Source organism: Polypterus senegalus, chromosome 1 (assembly GCF_016835505.1).
Source record: "Polypterus senegalus isolate Bchr_013 chromosome 1, ASM1683550v1, whole genome shotgun sequence".
Taxonomy (NCBI): domain Eukaryota; kingdom Metazoa; phylum Chordata; class Cladistia; order Polypteriformes; family Polypteridae; genus Polypterus; species Polypterus senegalus.
Genome location: NC_053154.1, coordinates 688561 through 710450, shown reverse-complemented (window position 1 = coordinate 710450; position 21890 = coordinate 688561). Strand labels below are relative to the sequence as shown.

At 40.3% G+C, this 21890-nt stretch overlaps 1 protein-coding gene across 2 annotated transcripts; it reads right to left on the bottom strand.

Annotated features, from left to right (window-relative positions):
* Positions 1 to 1446: 1446 nt before the first annotated feature.
* On the bottom strand, positions 1447 to 20733 carry LOC120520287 (kinetochore protein Spc25-like). Of its 2 annotated transcripts, XM_039742806.1 has the most exons (8): positions 20679 to 20719; positions 20561 to 20571; positions 14675 to 14832; positions 14532 to 14597; positions 13126 to 13272; positions 3744 to 3848; positions 3111 to 3209; positions 1447 to 1643 (listed from the first exon to the last, which is right to left on the bottom strand). In XM_039742806.1, the coding sequence occupies exons 3-8, from the start codon at positions 14823 to 14825 to the stop codon at positions 1507 to 1509; spliced, it is 705 nt and encodes a 234-aa protein (XP_039598740.1). In that variant the 5' UTR covers positions 14826 to 14832; positions 20561 to 20571; positions 20679 to 20719; the 3' UTR covers positions 1447 to 1506. The 2 variants fall into 2 exon arrangements, with proteins under 2 accessions (XP_039598740.1, XP_039598710.1); XM_039742776.1 differs by lacking the exon at positions 20561 to 20571 and having other exon boundaries at positions 20679 to 20733.
* Positions 20734 to 21890: the final 1157 nt, after the last annotated feature.

Below are 21890 nucleotides of genomic sequence, written 5' to 3'. Positions count from 1 at the left end.
ACTGTGAGGCCTGGACATTGGGGAAGCGGTGCAAGAGGCACTGGGGTTTGTGGTGCACGTGCCTTTATTTGTAAATAGTGTAAATAAATAGCGTGTTGGGTAAAACAACGATGTCCGTCTGTGTGTGTCCGGGTTCAAGTCCACACTGGATAATCATTTGAATTGGAATATAAATGTAAAAAAACCTTCTCAAAATGCAACGAGTGGCTATTTCTTCTCCGCAACTCTGACTATTTAAAAAGAGGACTTTGACCTCATGGTGTCCTTTTATCACAGTCTGATTTCAGTCGATCATCACATTCAGCTTCACTGCTTCCTTGAGTGATCAGGCAAACCAAACTTTAAAAAGCTTCAGCACAGGAACATAACATGCAGCTGACGTTATTGAGGCTGACATAGCTGAGTGTCACAGGCCATGGTGGAGATACGAGAAATCATCTCAGCTGAGGACAGACAGCCATTACATTCAGAACGTAACTTCAGTAAATCAGGGAGGAAAGGTGAGTTAAAGAGCCAAACAATTTAATAAGAAATATTAACATTAATTTTTAAAAAATCCAGACGTGAAGAAGTTTAAAATACCTGCAGTGCTGAACCTTTCGGTTTCAAACAACAGTCGCCCTTGGAGAAACCGCATTAGTGATAAAAACATTAAAAGAGTCAGCACAAACTTCTTTCTTTCTGGATGTGAAAATGCTGAAGGATTACAAGAGGATAAATTTCAACTGCGAATGACAAGTAGGATTAGAATTTGTTAGCGGGCCGCACGAGTTGGCAGTAGACACGAGATGAACTCTGTGTGCCCGAGTCAGCGATTGTGTGCTATCATTTTTATTTTCAATGTGGCTCATGCTTATTATCTTGTGGCCTTCAGAACAGCATGCTGTAGGCACTAATAATAGTAATAATAATTCTTTACATTTATATAATGTGTAACTATGTATTATCGTGTGGCCATAACAAGTACACTAAGCCTCACATGTGGATAATTGGTTTTGACGACTTTGGGAATCCAAATGGATCGGTGAACATAACTGATAAAGTTGTACTTCAAGCAGGAGACTTTCTACGTATTATAGGACACTCTACTACTATAAAAAATGCAGGAGTTTGAAATACTGAGTGTAAAAGGAATCAAGCAGAAAGCACAAAAAGGTTTGGTGATGGCCACCCTGTACACTGAAAAATATGGAAAAGCAAATTAAATACGTCTTTACAGATTGGGGTTGACTAATAGAAGTTGTCTAGATTTCTAACCAGGACGCTGATGGAACTCTGTTGACAACACTACTGAGCACCATAATATATTCAATAAGATAAAGAATATGAATGTAAAGGCACTTTCAAAGTGTGCACTTCTAAATTAAGTAACAAGATACCAAGCACTATTTCTAAAATCCAATACCATTGTATTGCTAACAACAAATTCAAAACTTCAGGAAGGGTTTTCTGCCAAAACACATCGTTTATTTCAACATTTTCATAAACACACAGAACATCAATGATTTACTGTAAAGCTGAGGCTTCAGATAAAGCAACAAACTGTTGACGGACATTGGCAAGAAACGCAGAGAAGTTGTTGGTGTCCTGCAGCTTCCTTTCAAGCTGAGACATCTCTTCAAGCTCTGGATCACATGATGTCACTTTGAGGGACCGAAAAAAAACAAAAAAAAAACACAAACAAATATGAAAATATATTGTTGTAAAGGATTTTAACAATTATATTTTACATTGACTTAGCAGACTTTTACCCAAAATGATTTACACAAATGTCAACATAAATCGAGTAAAAATCATCACAGCAGACAAGACTGCAAAAGTGATCACTGCCAGAGATGAACTCTGAACATAATGCAAGCAAGTTGAACATCCTTTGGTCACAAACACCTAAGGACTAAGATCAGTTAGGCAGAACGAGAGTCAAATGAGAGTCTTCAGACGCTTCTTAAACACATTGAGGGAGTCAGCAACTCAGAATGAGCTCCACAGATGGAGCCTCACATGAAGAGAATCTGGATTGAGATTTGTCGCCACTCCAAGATGGTCGAGAAGCACAGGATCTCACCAGAGTCTCCATAGGAGTGTGTGGACCCGCGGACTACCCTGTAGGTAGACATCAAGGAGTTAACCTTCACATGTGCCGCTGCCAGGAGCCAAAGTAGTGATCAGAAGAGATGAGTGGCATGTGCCCACCTCGACTGGCTGAACACCAGATGTGTTACTGCATTTTGAATTTTCAGAAATAATCATTGTAATTATGAAGCACGATTCAAACAAAGTGAATAACCCAAATATGAACAAATGTTTACAAAATTTGAAACAAACTTTGTGAACATTTTGAAAAATACATAAGCAAATGGTAACCAAAGTTTTTTTTTTGTTTTTTTTTAAGAAAAAAGTGGTCAGCTTGAAAAATTTTGACAATTCCAACTCATCATGTGAGTCAAATTGAAATAAGATGGTTAGTGGGTGTGAAGTCATCCAGAACTACAACCAGGATGTCCAAACTGAGGCAGTGCACTCCAATATCTCCACGTCAGCTTTATACACATTTAAAGAGTGGTGGTGATCAACTGGCGATTTGTGGGTGAACTTCTGAAGGAGGTCTGGGATTCCACAAACAGCACAGTAAACGCTGCTGCCCTTCGTTTGGTCTTCTGACAAGTGCAGGTTTGGACATGGGGCATTGTGGACATGCTTAACACACGCAACGGCTCACTAAATGACACATCAACACGAGTTCTCTGCTACTAGTAAAGAACTCTACAATGGAAATATCAATACACAGAACATTAACGTGCAGTAGTGAGAAAGCGCCAGGTAAATGTAGTGTAGAGTGTCGAGGTTCATAAAGCAGACTTTGGACTAGAACAGAATACATGGATTTTGCTCCACCTGTAAATGCATACAGTACAGTCACTCTTAGCCAAATCTGAATACGAATTCCTGCCCGACATGCAGTTTTTGATCACAATATATATTTGGAGTAAGGTTTGTATAAATCTAAATTGTGAATGTAATTCAAATTAACAGGTCTATAAAACACTGAACTATTTCACAACAGCCCCCCAAACAATGACAAACAAGACATTAGGAATTTCTCATTTTACCTTCATACTGGTTTTCTTCAGTGATATGTAGAACAAATGTGTATGCACAGTCTGGATCGTTGTGATTTATATTCCTGAAAACAAACTGCAGTTTCTCTCCTATATAAAGAAAAAAAAAGGAAAACAATGAAGAAGTGCAAAAGACAACCTAAAATGGTGCCACCCGATATTGAAGGGCAAAGGCCTTTCGCTATTTTCCATTTCATCTTACTATCCACATTACAGACACGTTCATATCTTGGCATTCTACACTCCTCACTATTCCAAGGTCCTTCACAAGTACAAAGCCAGGATTCATTCTCAAAATGGAACGGCGGCAGCTTAAGCAACATGAGCCGAGTCACACAGGGGTTTACATTTCAATGCCGTGCCCCCCAGACTGCTGTGCCCACCCATTTAGAAACAAATCCTATAATAATAAAAGTAGTTTCCAGGGGTGGACTGCTGGGCTTGTTCATGGGTTGGTTTCTGCCTTGGATTCTTGAAGAGAACTCAAGTTTAAGTAAAAACTTATTCTCACAAACATAGAAAATTCATTACCATTACTTAAACTCAGTACTTTTTTTTCCCCCCAAAGTTTCAAACAATGAATTTTGTAAAGAGGCCTGAAAAAACCAAAGTTTAAAAAGCTACCATGAAGTCTTCGGATTTCTAAGGACAACACCTTCCTGAAAACTTCTGTGGTCTTTTGGAGTTCCTTCAGAACTGCTTTGTTCCTCTCATTTGCAGCATGAAGTGCTAGAAATTGAAAAGCAAGCAGTAAGAAAATTAGAAAAACAGAAAGTAACTTTTAAATCTAACTGGTATAAAAGCTGAAATGAATATAGTCGACTTGCATATTGTTATTTACTCTGTGCCAGTGTGTGTGTGTGTGTGTAGTAGAATACAAAGTTCATCTTGTGCTCGCTGTTGTATTTGCAGAAGAGATATGAACTAAGAAGAGTGTTCTGAAATCAACTTTATTAATCGCAAATCAATAAATCCCTTCTATCAGTATAACAAACAATATAAAATCAACAGAAAAGATCTAAATAAAAATAAACTTGAGGATCAGATCATTTGAAATGTGATATGAGATTAGTTTAAGTTGGCTTTATTAAATCGCATTATTGTTAACCCTGAGAGTGAGACCGGTTCAGAGTTCTACATAAATACGGTTAAGCCCGAGTCCGATTTGAGGATCTGCTTTATGGTGTTAAGCCCAAGTGACTCTCAGGACAGGATTTCTACTGCCATCTAATGAATAAAATCAGAACTCCTGCAGAAAAAAAAATCCATGAACATCCCTATTCATTCTGCTACTTTATGGTACCTTATTAATATTCTTAGGTTGGGCCGGGCCTACAACCAATGGAAAACAAAGATATGAAGCCATTTTTAAAACAAAGAGAAGCTCAACCATTGCTGAAGTCAGGTGATGACAATAACGTGGTTCGGTCATTATACGTTGACACGGACAGTGGAGCCAACACCCGATTATTATTTTCTGACCAGCCAAGTTTCAATGAGATTTGTGTTTCGGCGTTGGCATTATACCATTTATGGGTAATCCTGGTTTTAAGATGCCTGTTGAACACGATTATCCTTTTACAATTTTTCGATGATAGTTTGTTGAAATAAACTGATATACCGAGTCTCACAATGAACCATTTGTATATCAAAGCCACTGGTGGCCTGTCAGTGCTCAGATGACATGTGAGGGGTTTTATGTCTCCTGATACTGCAGGGCATAGTAGGCGAACCAGTCCAGATGTAGCACTGGTCCATAAATCATTTTCAGCAAAGTTATGAATGAATGCCAATTTTCAGTCATTGTGAAATATCTGCTTTTCATGAATGAGGAGGACTATGAAGCCAGTCATACGTTGGGTACCAGGTGATCAAATATGCAGATGGTGTATTTTTTTTGATGATGTAAGCGTTGAGGAAATTCTCATGGGCTACAAGGGAAGGCTGTCATGGATGTCATACATCACATCCAAAACAGGAACAATTCATTGTCAAGTGCTAGTGCAAGGTGTGTGTACATCTGGAACTTGACTGTACCTGCCATCTTCTGGCGTACTGTCAAGATGGTGATACGTCATGCGTGGTGACTCTGGTCACCCAATGGGTGTGTGCACCATGCGGATTGGGCCGGACCTTCTACCCTCTCACGTACAAGAAACAGGAAATCAAATCTTTTGACATCTCCTTGAATAGTGCCCTTGTGCATTGGTGATGGTTTCAAAATGCATGAATTGAAAGACATATTCCACATTTACAGCAGTGGACACTCAGACCATTCCTACTTACACAGAATGACATTGAGGTTTGTGCTTTTGGCACATCCACCCCATGGGTAGTCATAATGCCAAGGAGGATAATCTGCCATCTTTTTTACAAAAGCACTCCAAATCAATCCCAGATTGCACCACACCTGTAAACACCGAGCAAACTGCACGCCACCGGAGTGGCCCTTCCTCCAAGAATTACAAATGGCTAATGTTTGCCTGCCCAATCCTACATTCAGCTTGATGGCTCTTATTCCCAAAAGCAACATCAATAAATCCTTTATTGTTAAGTCACTTTCAGAACAATAAAACAGTCGTAATACATGACAGGTTTAAGTCTAAAATGGAACAGAAAATAGTGAACGATTGTTCCTCTCCCCACAGAAATGTCATTTTGTTTTTAAAGAATCAAATTGGAAAGACATCAAAATTATTAGCATGGATGGCACGCAGCACACTCCATTGCAAATCAGCAGGGGCCTCATGCATAACGCCGTGCGTAGAATTCGCACTATAACATGACGTAAGCACAAAAGCCGAAATGTGCTTATGCACAGAAAAATCCAGATGCAGGAATCTGTGCATTCGCCAACTTCTGCATTCTTCCGCTATATAAATCCCAGTCAGCGTGAAAAGTAACGCTTGTGCGCGCGCCTGCTGTCCCGCCCCAACTCCTCCGAGAATTACACCTCTTTGAATATGCAAATCAATATAAATCGCCCTTAACACTAGAATTACCAGAGCCTACAAAAAAACTCGTAATTCCGTCCCACCTTAAAATAAACTTCTTAAATCCCTTCACACCTCTCTGCCAGCGTCCTTTGTCCTCTAAATGTGCTGATAAAGAGAAGCTAGAAGCAGCCAGCTATTCCATCACCCCCACCAATTTAGAACGTGCACGAACTTCAGCTTGATTGAGTATCTGGGAGTGAAGTGGAGTTTTAGAGTGGAAATAATAGATCGTTGTTTGGAATACACGCATTTCATGTCTGTTCCGTTTCTACAGTAATCTGTGTCAACACATTGTTAAAACAGAAACGTTTTTATATTCTAGTAGTAGATGACAAAATGTAGGCATAAACTATATATGTATGAAGCCTGAAGTCCAAATAGCAAAGAAACATTTTCACAAGAATAACACAATTGCACTTTTATTCAAAAATATAACTGCAGAAACAAAAAGCCGCCTTAACATGCGACATTGACAGCAGTTTATTGTAACTGCCTCTGTGGTTCAATAGATACAGCACCCGCTTGGGAATCAAGAGGTCACGAGTTTGATCCTGCGCCCCTCTGTTTTGAGAAGTAAACTGCTCTTAGTCTTACTATTTTAGAATAAAAGTATACATTTGATTTCAGTCTGTAACAACCGGTGCAATTTATGATCCTTGTAAAGGTTAGCTTTGTTTTTTTTTTAAATTCACTTTTCATTCTCTCAGTCGTGTTCAGAATCAATCCATACAACCCCATCTGAAACAGCTGTTTTCACTAAAGACGCGCTATAGCTCTGCAGTGTACCACGATGCATACTAACGCCACCCCCCCTCAGTTTTATTGAGTGTTCCTGCCAGTCCCCGCATGTTGCTGTATGCTGTTTCTTTTGAACTCCAGGACATGCAGAGGAGCGAAGGGTAAAGAGCAGTAAGTTCGGCGCTATATACAATCAGACACTCCCCATCTGCCTGTTGTTTTGTTATACTTTTCAATACTTTTTATACTGCTCAAACGGGCATGCTCAAAAAATACACGTGTAATGCCATGAAAAGTGCACGCAGACACTTCATTTCGCAAACAAAACAAGTGCACTTTTATTCAAGACTACCTGTATAACCGAAGAAAAAAGAAAGCAAGTTACAGTAGGCGATTGATATGACAGCTTGCATGGTGCAATGCTAAGAAGTGCTGATTTTCATTCCGTGCTATATAAAATCATCACATTCAAATATTAACAGTTCCCACACACCCAAGGACCGTCCTTCCTACATTTACGACACGTGTACTTGTTGCCGTGTACACACCTCTCTGTGCTATGGTTCCTATTACACTGAATGAGCACCTGACACTGTACTTTCTTCCCTGGCTGAAGGTCCCGCATCAGAGAATTTCCAGTTCCTGCATAAATTCACACCCGATCTGACGCTGTTCGTTTTCAAATAATATTGCATTAGTGCAATTATATTTTCACATATATTGTCTCTTTCTTTCAGGTGTGTAATAGAAACCACAGCATAGAGAGACATTGCTTCTTACAGGAAAAGGCGATGGAAAAAGTGCACTTGAATAAAAGTGCACTTTTGTTATACTTTTACACCAATATATGTTCCTGTGTTTGAACGACACGGGCAGATGGGGAGTGTCTGATGATTGCATATAGCGCCGAAGTTACTGCTCTTTACCATTCTTTCCTCTGCATGTCCTGGAGTACAAAAGAAACAGCATACAGCAACATGCGGGGACTGGCAGGAACACTCAATAAAACTGAATAAAAAGAAAAGCAAGTGACGGTGAGATACGAAGAAGGCAGCTTCGCCAGCGTTTGTGTGTCAGAACCCAGTTGGTGGGTCGGCGGGGGCATTAGTATGCATCGTGGTAAACTGCAGAGCTATAAGCGGCTTTAGTGAAAACAGCCGTGTCAGATGGGGTTGTATGGATTGATTCTGAACGCGACGAGAGAATGAAAAGTGAATAAAAAAAAAGCTAACCTTTACAAGGATCATAAATTACACCGGCTGTTACAGACTGAAATCAAATGTATGCTTTTATTCTAAAACAGTAAGACTAAGAACAGTTTACTTCTCAAAACGGAGTGGTAGAGGATCAAACTCGTGACCTTTTGATTCTAAGGAGAGAACTGATTCTATTGCACCACGGAGGAAGTTATAATAACTTGCTGTCAATGTTGCATGTTAAGGCGGCTTTTTGTTTTTGCAGTTATATTTTTGAATAAAAGCGCAATTGTTGTGTTATATTTGAACCTTTTATGAAAATGTTTCTTTGCTATTTGGACTTCAGGCTCATACATTATATAGTTTATGCCTACATTTTGTCATCTACTACTAGAATATAAAAAACGTTTCTGTTTTAACAATGTGTTGACACAGATTACTGTAGAAACTGAACAGACATGAAATGCGTGTGTTCCAAATAACGATCTATTATTTCCACTCTAAAACTCCACTTCACTCCCAGATACTCAATCAAGGCCTGAGCTGAGAGAAGTTTGTGTACTTTCTAACTTGGTGGGGAGATGGAATAGCCGGCTGCTCCTAGCTTCTCTTTATCAGCACATTTAGAAGACAAAGGACGCAGGCGGAGAGGTGTGAAGGGATTTAAGAAGCAGTTTAAGGTGGGACGGAATTACGAGTTTTTTCGTAGGCTCTGGTAATTCTAGTGTTAAGCGCAGCCTTCTGTGAAAAGACAACGGTAAAAGCACGGGGAAAAATAAGAATTTCAGCAAATACCAAGTGAAGGCAAAGAAAAATGTACTATTTGTTGATTTAAACAGTTGAACAATCAACAAAAGGAAGTTGATCGAGTAACAGAGTGTTTGAGAAACTCAAAAACTCAAGTTCACAAAGTCGCACAGTGCCCTAAAGAAAAAAGACGTCACATATCAAAGTCGCTGTGAAAAGGCAAGTTGTAGCCCACTGTCTGAGCTTATTAGGGTACAGACAAAAAAAAGAAAAGGATGAAATGTCAACTTTAATCTCGAAATTTCCACTTTAATCACGTAGTTTATTTTGTCATTTAGTAGAACATCATAAACTTCATCTTAAAATCGTTTAATTAACCAGTTTCTCAAAATTACATCGTAATTAAAGTAGCACGTTAAATGCTTTGTTTTGTATTTGATCTTCTACTCGTATGCGATCTATGTGTGTGAATCACTACTTGCTTCTTAAACTGGCTCCCTTCCTCCAACTGGACACAGAGTCCATGACATTCGTGACATTACAGCTCTCTGAATAACTAAAATACTGAGATGTATACGTGATGTCATTTTCATGATGAAAGGAGTTAAAGCACGTTATTAAACATGTGTTTCATGAGCCTCGTGCTCATGACAAGCATTTATCTTTTGTCGAAATTTGTCGCTGCGTTTTTAGCTGTGTTGTTATTTTCTCTTTCTGTTTTATATTCAATATATATTGGCTTAGCCGCCCCAAGAGTCCTTGCTTTTCTTTCCCCAAGTAACCGATCGCCATACAATCAGCTCTGTAATAGACGTTAAGCCATCTGTAAGCTTAGCGCCGATTCTTCAAAACGTTTAAAGAACATTGAAATATCTTCGTAGTACATGTTTAATTATTCTATCCTTCACGACACTCCCAGTGAAGAATATAGATTATTTAAATGAAGTTCAAGTTTTATGTGTATAATTTAACAAACATATTTTGCTGCATTTCACCTTAAAAATGATATCGTCATCATCTGTAAATACGCGCTTTATAAAGTGGCTCAGGTTGTGAGATATTATAACTATAGTGCAAGTTTACAGTGGGGTGATTGTACTTATAAGTACAAACCGTTCTACAAGGAGCAATTGATTGGCTGCATTTAAAGTTCTTGGGATTAAACTGTTTCTGAACCGCGAGGTCTGTACAGGAAAGGCTTTAAAACATTTTGCAGTGGCTGAGACAGCGTGTGCTTAATGCCGTATACCGATAATTCTCTTTCCGATCAGCTGCTGCTGTGATTCACACTCAGATACAGTGATATAAATACTCCGAGTCGTGCAGTGAGAGGAATATGGAAAAAGATGATCCACTGTGGCAACTCCTAACGGGAGGAGCTGAAAGAAGAAGAAGAAGAAGAGAGAGTAACAACGCTAAAGCAGTTATGGTATTTGGAATACTATGGCTGTTCCCTGGACCATTATATTGTTAGAAGTTAATTACAATCAGATGCGTTACACTAATAAACAATATGCGGTTAGTTTCTGTGTATTTATAAAGCCGCGTCATGAAAATAATGAGTAATCACACAAGAACAGTAGCACTGCTTTGATGCTGGGTGCCGCCAGTTTGCAAAACCGAGTGGAGAACTTGCGTACGACAAGGCATGAGGTACCGTGGAAAAGTGCGTGGCTTTACGCCAAGTGTAGGTTTTATACATCGCGATTTGAACGTGGAAAAGTTCTTACGCAACATTTCTGTGCGTACGCACCGTTTATACATGAGGCCCCAGATCACTAGGACAGCATTTTTTCACTTAAGAAACATAACAGAAGTTAGACCTCTTATATCATTGAAAGATGCTGAGAAATTAATTCACGCTTTTGTATTCAGTCGACTAGATTACTGTAACGCACTCCTCTCAGGACTACCCAGAAATGACATAAATCGTTTGCAACAAGTGCAGAATGCGGCTGCTAGAATCCTAACTAGGAAAAGAAAATCTGAGCACATTTCTCCAGTTTTGATGTCACTACACTGGTTACCTGTGTCATTCAGGATTGACTTTAAAATTCTGCTTACGGTTTATAAAGCCTTAAATAATCTCGCCCCATCTTATATATCGGAGTGTCTGACACCTTATATTCCAAATCGTAACCTCAGATCCTCAATTGAGCTTAGAATTCCAAGAACAAAACTTAAAAGAAGTGGTGAGGCGGCCTTCTGCTGTTATGCACCTAAAATCTGGAATAGCCTGTTAATGGGAATTCGCCAGGCTGATACAGTAGAGCACTTTAAAACACTGCTGAAAACACATTACTTTAACATGGCCTTCTCATAACTTCACTGTAATTTAATCCTGATACTCTGCATGTTCAATTCATCATAATAACTATTCATAGTGGCTCTAAAATCCGTACTGACCCCTACTCTCTCTTCTGTTTCTTTTTCTGGTTTCTTTCTGGTGGCGGCCTGCGCCTCCACCACCTACTCAAAGCTTCATGATGCTCCAACATTGATGGACTGAAAGCCAGAAGTCTACGTGACCATCATCATCAGGTCCTTCTATGAAAACCCTAAATACAAAGAGGACTGTTTGACTTATGTTAGGTAGATTGCCCAGAGGGGACTGGGCGGTCTCGTGGTCTGGAATCCCTGCAGATTTTATTTTTTTTCTCCAGCTCTTGGAGTTTTTTTTTTGTTTTTTCTGTCCACCCTGGCCATCGGACCTTACTTATTCTATGTTAATTAATGTTGACTTTTTTTTTTTTTCTTACTGTGTCTCTTATTTTTCTATTCTTCATTTTGTAAAGCACTTTGAGCTACATTTTTGTATGAAAATGTGCTATATAAATAAATGATTGATTGATAGATACTGTATGTGCTGACCTTCTACAAACATTAATCTCTACCGCTGTATTGAATGTTGTGTTGGGTCATGTATTGTAATTATGACTGACATCACAACATTTATGTTTGGATGGGACACCAACAGAAAATTCTAGAAATCACATACCCTGAAAATAAAGTTCAAATTCAATTAAATTTTTCTATTTAGAAAACTGTAACCTGCTCTTGAACTTAAAATGGACATTAAAAGGGGACTGGTGTCCAACATGGAAACAAAAGTTTGAAAAATTTCAGACAATATTAAACTTTAATATAAGAAAATGTCCTTTGTATTTCTCAGGTGTGCCTGCGACAACAAAAGCAAACTTTCTCTTATTCTTGGTACAATCACCTTGAGATTCACTTGTATGCTCCCCGTGATCATCGTGCATGAGTATTGATATTAATCTTGGGCACAGCCCTAATCCTGGCAAACACATCAAAGTCATACAAAAGTTTGATACCACCCATTGCTCTACGATTATTGAGCTTTTTTTTGAAGATTATTTCAGTAGGGACAGCGAGTCAGAGAGGCATGGAGCATGTGATGTTCAATCAAGTGACAGACGTTATAGGAGTTCATTTAGTTTTAATCAGGTCACGTTCAGTTGGTTTAGTGAGGATGTTTGAGCAATGACAGAGCAGTCATTCCTGTCTCAAAGTGCCAGGGTGTTTGCATGTTCTCCCAATGTATTTGCAGACTGACATGCATCAAGTAGCGTGCATAATAGAAATGTGTCTGTAATATTCAATTAAAAAGTCAGTCTTCCAACCGTCCCCATTTTCAGGGCTCTACCAGTTGTTCGGTGTGGGAAGCATTAAGATGGAGTGATCGTGTGACATTTCAGGGGTTACAGTCTACAAAACAGACACAGCAATCCACATCTGGACATCATTCAACAATCAGTAGCAGCACCTGCATAGGATTTGAGGGACAACCCGAGGGAGAAACCTTGCTGTGGAGGAAGACCAGTAGTGAGGTGAAGCACATAGCTGGTCACCTTTTAAAATGGCTGAACCTCACAAATGTTTTTTTTCCTTCTTCCTAAACTGACATGAATACACAGTTATGCATTGTGTGTTAATCTCAAGATGTGGACCATTACTTGAACACTCTTGACAACAAATGGAAGCATTCTGTAAGTTTTTAGGCTTTTGTTTTCATGTTGGACCCCAAAATCTAGGCTGGGAACTTAAAATGATTTCTATACATTTCACTTTAGAACACAATTCCACGTGCTAAATTATTGTATACCATGATTATGAATAAATACCAAACTTCCCCTTTAAACTCCAATATGGTCTTTCCGAGTGGTCCTCACAGATCAGCGCCTGAATGCTGCATCGTTGCACTGCACATCACTTGTTTCTTTGTTCCTAGTCAACATATCGTCTAAGCTGATTAGAGCGCTGGTTACAAAGGTCTTATAAAAATGAACTCCAAAGCAATAACTGTACCTCTTTTCTTTTCCATGTGTTTCTCTCTAAGATGCTCAATCTGTTTAATTAATTCCCTCTTTAAATTTTCTCTTTCCGAGATCTTTGAACGGAGTTTTGATAGTTCTGCCAATTTCTTCTCTCGTTCTACATCCATTAGTTCAAAATCTTAAATAGAAAAGACAAAATTAAGAAACATTTCAACAAGTCAAAATTTGTAAGCATCTTCAGGAAAGTCGTGTGGTTAAAGCGAACAAGTTAAAATTGGTTAAAGTGTCAACGTTACGAGATTTTAAAATGATATACAAACAAGAAATTGGTAAATGTTTTGAGCACTTTTAAAATTGCACAGATCAGTGGAAACTGAGAATTTAAACAGATTCCTACTCATGGCTTTGCCATCAAGGCCTGCTTCCTTTGTTACTTGCGTTTGTCTGTCTGGTCACCATAACCTCGATTAAGTCTGAGTGTTCACCTTTTAAGACCAGGAGATGTCGACTTACAACAGCAACTCAAACAGCAGCATTCTTTTATTCCAATTGAAGTCCATCCTGCCAAACAAACCGATTATGTGCAGAGAATTTCCTTTAATCATTTTTAATGACACAAGAGGGACGGTGACCTTCTAGCCACAGGGCTAACGATACTGAGACAATCTGTGCACCTAGAAAATCGACCTTCATCAGAAAGTGTGCCTGGTTGGGTGTTGCTTTCTTCATTTGTGTACTTGGATAAAACGGCAAGAACAAATTATGGTTTGTGGTTTAATTGGCTCTTGACTTTTGCCAGATGTGTGAAACAATGCCATTCAAAACTCAAGACAGTATCAGGGTTAACTGACAACACGGAAACAGACGGCAAGTAAAAATGACATGCTGGATCTACATGTACAATATTTCTGGTGAGAGTAGCATGGATCGTTGGGCACAGCTTTAGAGTGCAAAGGGCACATAACTGTTAATGGATGGCACAATGAGATGGAAATCAGTAGCCCATGTACAGGGCAATGAAGGAGCAACATGTTGGCATAAGCTACACACATTCACACAGATGTAAAGTTTAAAACCAAACAATCTCTCATTTGGCTTTGGGTCAGCACCTTCTTTCACTTCAGATGATGTTTTTATCTGGTAGGGTTTTAGATCATTTCTGGGTTTATGTTGGATTAATTAAATATGGCGATACAGCAGACAAAAGGCACAGCGATCAAAGGCTAAAGTTGATATTGAATTCAGAGATCAACGGTTTGTCGTTTTAGTGGCCTCGAAGGCTGTTTAGTTTCACAAAATCACTGAGAGCGCATGAAGATGTTTAATAAAACCAGCAAAAGGAGGAGAAAACACAACATGTACTACAAAACCAAAATGGCGTCACAAGTTAAAACGTGCAGGACAGTCGAGGACAAACACTGCATGCCGATTCCTCACCAGTTTTGTTCATCTGCTGTCTCTCCAATATCAGGTTACATTCTGTGCATTTTTTAAAAACTTGTTCTGTAATAAAACAAAGGGCTCGATTACCGTCTTAAAGACTAACTTCTAAGTTACATACACGGCCAAGGAGGTCTTACCAGTCACGACTTGAACATTTTCCTTATAAATTTGTTTTCTCTCCTGCATGGTATTGTTGTACTCCAACACAAACTGATCAAGCTCCTTTTCACATTCATTGATTTTCTTGTGCACCTCATCCAAGACTTCAGGGTTTTGCAGTGCAGCCATTGAACAGCTTATGGGGAAGAGAAAACTGTTACTTCATTGTGGCTTTTCAGTAAATAGTCGTGGAACTCAAGTCACAAGCATTTTGAGGATTGAAATAATTATTTTGCTCTGCTACTTTTAGCGAATGATTATTTGAAGGGTGTCCGGTTTGATTCATGTAGATGAAAAGAAAAAACTAACCTGGTCATTGGTGTTAAGAAAGGAAACCTTCATCCCAGCATGCCAATCATTACAGAACTCTATGGGGACACCACTGCTAAGGTGTTCATTAACCAGACTGAGAACTGCATTAAACCAAAGGGAACCAGTCAATGGTGGCCAGTAGTGATGCTCCAATTGATCAGCTGATTTTCATCCCAAATGATTTAGTTGGCGATTACAAGTTAGCCGATTTCAGAAAAGTCTCTTTTCTAAACCCGAGTTTTCTCAGTTTTCCTGTAATTTGGTTGTAGTGCTCCTTTACACGAGTTATTATGGCAGTTAAGGAAGCACACGTGTCATTTTGCTGCAAAATAGCCAGCCGAAATTCTGACTTTAGGAGAGAATTAAGACATAAATCTGAACTTACATTAAACAAAGCGGAGTAACAAACAGAGAAAAGGGAATCCGAGGAGCCGTTCTATGCATGTGGAGGAACAGCAGAGTTTCCACATACCCCAAACCTAATCTCATCATAGCAATCATTTACATCAACCATGAATATAAATCAACTCCTCCATGCCCATCCAACAATAACTTTCCCATTCACGTACAACCCCTAATCTCATCAGACCAATCATTTGAATTTTTCAGAATGGAATTGGGAAAGGACACAACAAATAAATAGAGAAAAAATAATGGAGTAGGTGCTCACTTTGGAAGCTGAAGAATTTTCAGAATACGAAGATTAGGTTTGTCATTTTGAAGTCTGACAGTGAGTTTGAAGGAGAGGCCAGAACCGATTCTCAGACAAGTGAAGAAATGTGGATGTCACAAAATGAATAAAATCGAATGGTATTCTCGTCCACAAAAAGGAGCCACCGTGCCTTGCTGCTAATGTGATAAAGATGCAACTTGAGCCAACGTGGACGGCCGTCACGCATGTACATGACATCATGTCTTCTATTGAGCGTTTTATTCTGGACACCTTCCAAAAAAAGCATTTTGGAATGCACAGATTTGGAGGGGAGGCGGGTTTTTGGAGAGAGGTGGAAGGAAATGGACCAAACCAACATTCTACGAATCTCTAGGGGGCGTGCCAGCCTCCCAACCCGACAGACAGGCGCTAGAGGCCCATGGATAAAAACGCCTACCCCATTTCCCACGGGCACAACCGAGTCCGACAAGCATACAATACTAACAATTCTCTCTTTTTACACCCTTTGGCAAGCTTCATCTACCTTCCACCCGACTCTGGCTCGCCGAGTACTGTCCCCCTGGTCCCTTATACAAGGCACCAGGAAGTGCTTCAGGTGCTCGTTGTCCTACTTCCGACAGCACTTCCGGGTGTGGCAGAAGAACAGCTGCAGCACCTCCTGGTGGCACCCCTAGATCCCAACAGGGCTGTATCGGACTATCTCCCATGAAGCAAGGTATGGCTTCCACCCAGGGGGGCTGGCATCTATTGTTTCAGGGGAGGTAGTGTTCCATCAACACTGGCTTCCCCAGTCCTTCCCGCCGAGCAAGGGCCCCGGCCATCTATGACAATGCATACTTTGGGCTTCTTATACTTGCTGGTGTTTTCAGATCCAATTAGGAGTCCACTGAATCCCAGTAGAATGCAGAAACTGGCTGTGAATGAGAACCTTTCCATGCCATGCTGTCTCTGAAAGACTTTCACAATATTTTCAGGATTATCTTCTTTGCCAACCAGCACGATGACAGAGGGGCAAACTAGCTGCAATCGGGTCAGTGGGGGCAAAGTGGGTGGAAGGCCTTTCAGAACTCACTCCAGCCCTGGACCCAACGTTACTGCTGGATGATCAGCTTTGGCCATTTCAGGGCCTCTGCCCATTCAGGCGGTGCATGTCCTCTAAAGCTGTAGAATATGGAATCGAGATCTGGGCCGCCATCTTATGCATGGAACATGCAGGCATACCCTGCCTTTGTGTTTACCTGTGCTGAACGTATCATTTCATTATAACCCTGTCTGTCCTTTCAATTGGTTCAATTTTAAACCAATAGACATCAATAGCTCTGGAAACCTGCTCATTTATATCTGCTCAATATTGATGATGTAATCCACTTCTATCTTGATTATCGACACATTCTACACCAAAATCAAGCTTTATAACAAGAATCGAACAACACTTTCATTGAAAAAATGTGATTTTGCAGAGTTGAATAGTAAATATATTTACAGATTATTATTTGTAAGTGAGAAAAAGTCAACATTTGTTAAGTAGTCTGACAGAAAACATTTTAAAAACCCAAAAACATTGTGGGTATACAAGACCCATGAATACCAGCGGAGTAACAAAAATACCACACAAGGGTTAGGGGGATTTTAGCTTTTTTTAAGTCAGCGAACAAGACATCTACAGTTTAATTGTAAAAATGCTACAATATAGAACATACCGTTTCTACATGACTGGCTACGCAGGAGCTTTGATAAAATAAATACATTTAGAAATGGTAAAGAATCAAATCAGCGTTTTTCATATCTTCCATTTCTAATACCATGATATTGGTGATCTGGGCCGACCCTGAAAAGCTGACTGGAGCATCCCCAATGGCCAGTATACGGTTCTAAGCTCTGGTCAGTGGGAGACCAACGGCCGGGGGCTCAGGGTACATAAATGAACTGTTTGGACAGGTCTGCTGCCTCATTGAACTGACCTTGGACTTGCTAGAGGCTGTGGAACAAAAGACGAGGAGACCCCTTATGACTAAAACTGCCCTACAGCTCCATGACATGCCATCCTGCAGTACCTACAATCAAGACCTTATTTAATGGCGGTGGGCCAGGAGAGGTTACGGGGGCACCTTTGTACCTAATACCCCTTCACAAACTGCCCATCTTCACTTAGCCAGTCATTACAGACACACCAGGAACGATCTTTCAGGGTACAGGCCATTAAAGCCTTACAGTATATTGTATTCTATACAGAGTCCTGCTATTTGCGGATAACGTGGTTCTGTTGGCTTCATCGGACAGTGACCTCCAGCTCTCACTGGAGCGGTTTACAGCTGAGTGTGAAGCGGCTCTAAATCCAAGGCCATGGTTCTCAGCCGGAAAAAGGGTGATGCTCTCTCCGGGTTGGGAACACATTACTGCCTCGAGTGGAGGAGTTCAAGTATCTTGGGGTCTTGTTCACGAGTGAGGGAAGAATGGAGCGGGAGGTTGACAGACGGATCGGTGTGGCATCTGCAGTAATGCAGGCTCTGCAATGGTCCGTCGTGGTGAACTGAGCCAAAAGGCAAGGTTGTCGATTTACCAGTCGATCTACATTCCTACCCTCACCTATGGCCACGAGCTTTGGGTAGTGACCGAAAGAGCAAGACCGTGGATACAAGCGGCCGAAATGAGTTTTCTACACAGGGTGGCTGGACTTTCCCTTAGAGATAGGGTGAGGAGTTCAGTTATCTGGGAGAGACTGAGTAGAGTCACTGCTCCTCCGCATTGAGAGGAGTCAGTTGAGGTGATTTGGGCATCTGGTGAGGATGCACCCTTGACGCATCCCTGGTGGGTGTTCCGGGCATATCCCACTGGGAGAAGGCCACGGGGCAGACCCAGGACATGTTGGAGAGACTATGTCTCCCGGCTGGCCTTGGAACGCCTCGGGGTCCTCCCAGAGGAGCCAGATGGGGTGGCTGGGGAGAGGGAGGTCTAGGCTTCCCTGTTTAGGCTGCTGCCCCCACGACTCAACCTCGGATAAGCGATGGATAATGGATGGAGGCCTGCACCTGTAAAATATTACAAATAAAGGCAACTCTGACCATATAATACCCCAGCAGACAGACATTTATCAAAATTATCAACTTCTTGCAGATGAATGTTGAGACCTTCAAATTATTAATTCACTTGCCAATGTTATTACATTCAAAAGCTACAACTTACAGCAAACACATGAGCACCACATAAATGCAAGATTTCCAGCTAGAAGGCCTGCAGGAGATCACTGCTGGCGAGTTTTAACTTTTCAGAAGGCAGTAGATGTTTAATGCCATTGTAAATTTACAAAAAATTATCAATAGCAACAAAGAGTACAGCCCAATAAAAATAAATAAATAATCCGCTTAACCATTTTTTGAAACAATTAAGAAAAGTAAAAAGGCCCATCAGGTGATCATGAAGTCAAGTGGCTTCATTGTCATACCAGGCACACAGTGGAACAAACATCCAACGGGACCACCAGGGTGCAGCACAAACAGAACAAGTAAGGAACTCTAATACAATAGATACAGTTAGGTCCATAAGTATGGTATTTGTACAGCAAGACCACAATGGATTTGAAATCATCACATAAGTGAAGCGTAGGTTTTCAAAGTTAATTCAAAGGGTTTAACAGAAATATCATACCAACCATTTGGGGATGACATCCATTTTTTAATACATGGCCCCCCATATACACGGTGGCTGAAAAATGTTTGGACAACTGACTGACCAGCTGTTCCATAGCCAGGTGGGAGCAGGGTCCTCTTTATTTCATCAACTATTAAGCTGGTAGAAGGTCTGCAGTCAATCCAACTTTGGAATTTGCATTTGGAAGCCGTCGCTGTGAACTCTCAATAGGAGGTCCGAAGAGTTGTCCGTGAAAGTAAAAAATGGGCCATCAATAGGCAGAGAAAACAAAATAAACCCATCAGGGAGAGAGCAGAAACAGCAGGACTGGTCAAATCAACCATTTGGTACATTTTTAAAGAGGAGGAACACACTGGCGAGCTCATCAAGACCATAAGGGCTGGACAACCATGGAAGACAACGGTGCTGGATGATCACAGAATTCTTTCCTGGGCAAAGTATAAACCCCTTCCCAACGTTTAGCCAAGCCAAGACCGCTCACCTGGAGGCAGGCTGATCATTTCCAAAGTCAGCAATCAAGAGGAAAGCAGGATTAGTGCAAAATGGTGTAAAAGTAAATCAGGAATCAGGGGTATTGAGCTAACTCTGTTCCAGAAAACTTAGATTTAGCTAAACGTGTTTCTGAGGCTGATTAAACCAGAATTGTGTGACCCATGAGGCAAAAGGATGTGGATAACCCATTAATTCTGCTTTATGGAGTGGGCTCAGGATTTGTCTGTTCTGGAAAGAGAGATTTGGCAAAATTCAGCTCAGTTACTGGAGCAGCCAATGCTCTGAAAGTAGCATGAAGGGTTAACACCTCAAGGTCACAACAATGAGGGGCGGAGCATCCAATCACAAGATCAGAGGCCACCAATGACCTGTCAGAAACCCTGATCACAGGTGCCATTGAGGCACAGGCCCAGCATTTAATTAAAAAGTTCACACCTTTAACAACTCACACGATGATCTTATAATAAAGGAAACACAACTTGTTAAGGCAGAACATTAGAATACACGTGAAGTTATCTCTAGAGAAAACCATGTGCGTTGTAAAATGGATTTTATATCTAGATCAGAAAACAGTGAATTCAGAACAACTGCAGTGAAAGTGAATTAATTCACGTGAATCTAACTGTGCAGCCACAACACACAGCAAATCAGTTTAACAAAATAGTGGAAGAAGCAAAAGAAAACACAACAAGCACCAGCTTATCAAAAAAAAGACAACTTTCAATTAACAACAAAATACCTTGGAATTCACTGCATTTTAAAAATATAAAATCTCCATTAACAAAAAGAATTTAAATACAGCATAAAAAAGTCAAACATCTTATCTGAGACAGAGAGCATTTTCACTTCTCACTGACCTGCGACATCTACACTGGCATCCACCTCAACAACCTCCTCCTCACACACACTCACACACACACCTGATTCCATGCAGGCCATTTTATACTGGTGACTGAATTGGTCTCTTAAAGAGGCAGCGCCCAGCTTGTCACCGCATGAACACTTCGCCTTTCTATACACGATTACTCATCCCACACATTTTCTAAGAAGCAGAAGTGTGTGCCTAACTTTGAAGCACTTCTTGCACACACACACACACATGCAAAGGCCAGGCTGTCCATTCTACAATCCAAATTTAAAGAGAGAGGTGCCAAGCTGAGGAGCACAAGGTGGTCTGGTTTTGCTCACAGAGTATCTGATGTTCTCCCTGTAAATATGACTCTTTTGATTTGAGACGCTCGCTAATCAGCCTACACATAAAGCAGGTCATACGTTAGACTTGGTGATTACTAAAGGACTGAAAGTTGATATAAAACAGATCATTGATATTCGTCTATCAGACCATTTTTTCTACTATTTAATATAGAAATAATGATAGAAAACACTCATGAGAAGCATATTGTTAAAAAACGCTTCTTTGACTCATCAGCAGCTTTAAAACTTACAAACATTTTAAGCAATCAGTCCGTTTATAGTGCCAACTACAATAGCGAGGATAATAAATAGTAAGGTGGAAAGATTTAATTCTAAAGTGAGAGCTGCTGTTGACAGAGTCACACCTGAAAAGACATTTAAAAAATCTTCTAGCATTGTTATACCATGGAAGACCCAAAGAGTGTCTGATTTAAAGAGAACATGACGTAGAGCTGAGCGTCAATGGAGGAAGACTAAACTAACTATCCACCACGAAATATTAAAAGTCAAAATAACAGAATACAATCACACTGTCCATCTTGACAGGCGCTGCTATTTCTCTAATATTATAAATAACAATGCTAGGAATCCTAGAGTCTTATTCTCAACGATTGATCGTCTGCTAAACCAGGTAACTCAAAGGAATGCCTCCTAAGTACTTCCAATAAAACCTGTGAGGCTATCGCTGTATTTTTCAATCAAAAAATTAATATTAGAAATAACATAGTATATCTCCCCAACACCGCAGATTCTCCTAAACCGCAGTACTCCATTATAAACAAATTAAATTCTTTCACCAGGATAGATTTACCTGAATTATATAAAATAATCTCTCAACTGAAACCCTCCACCTGCGTCCTTGACCGAATACCAAC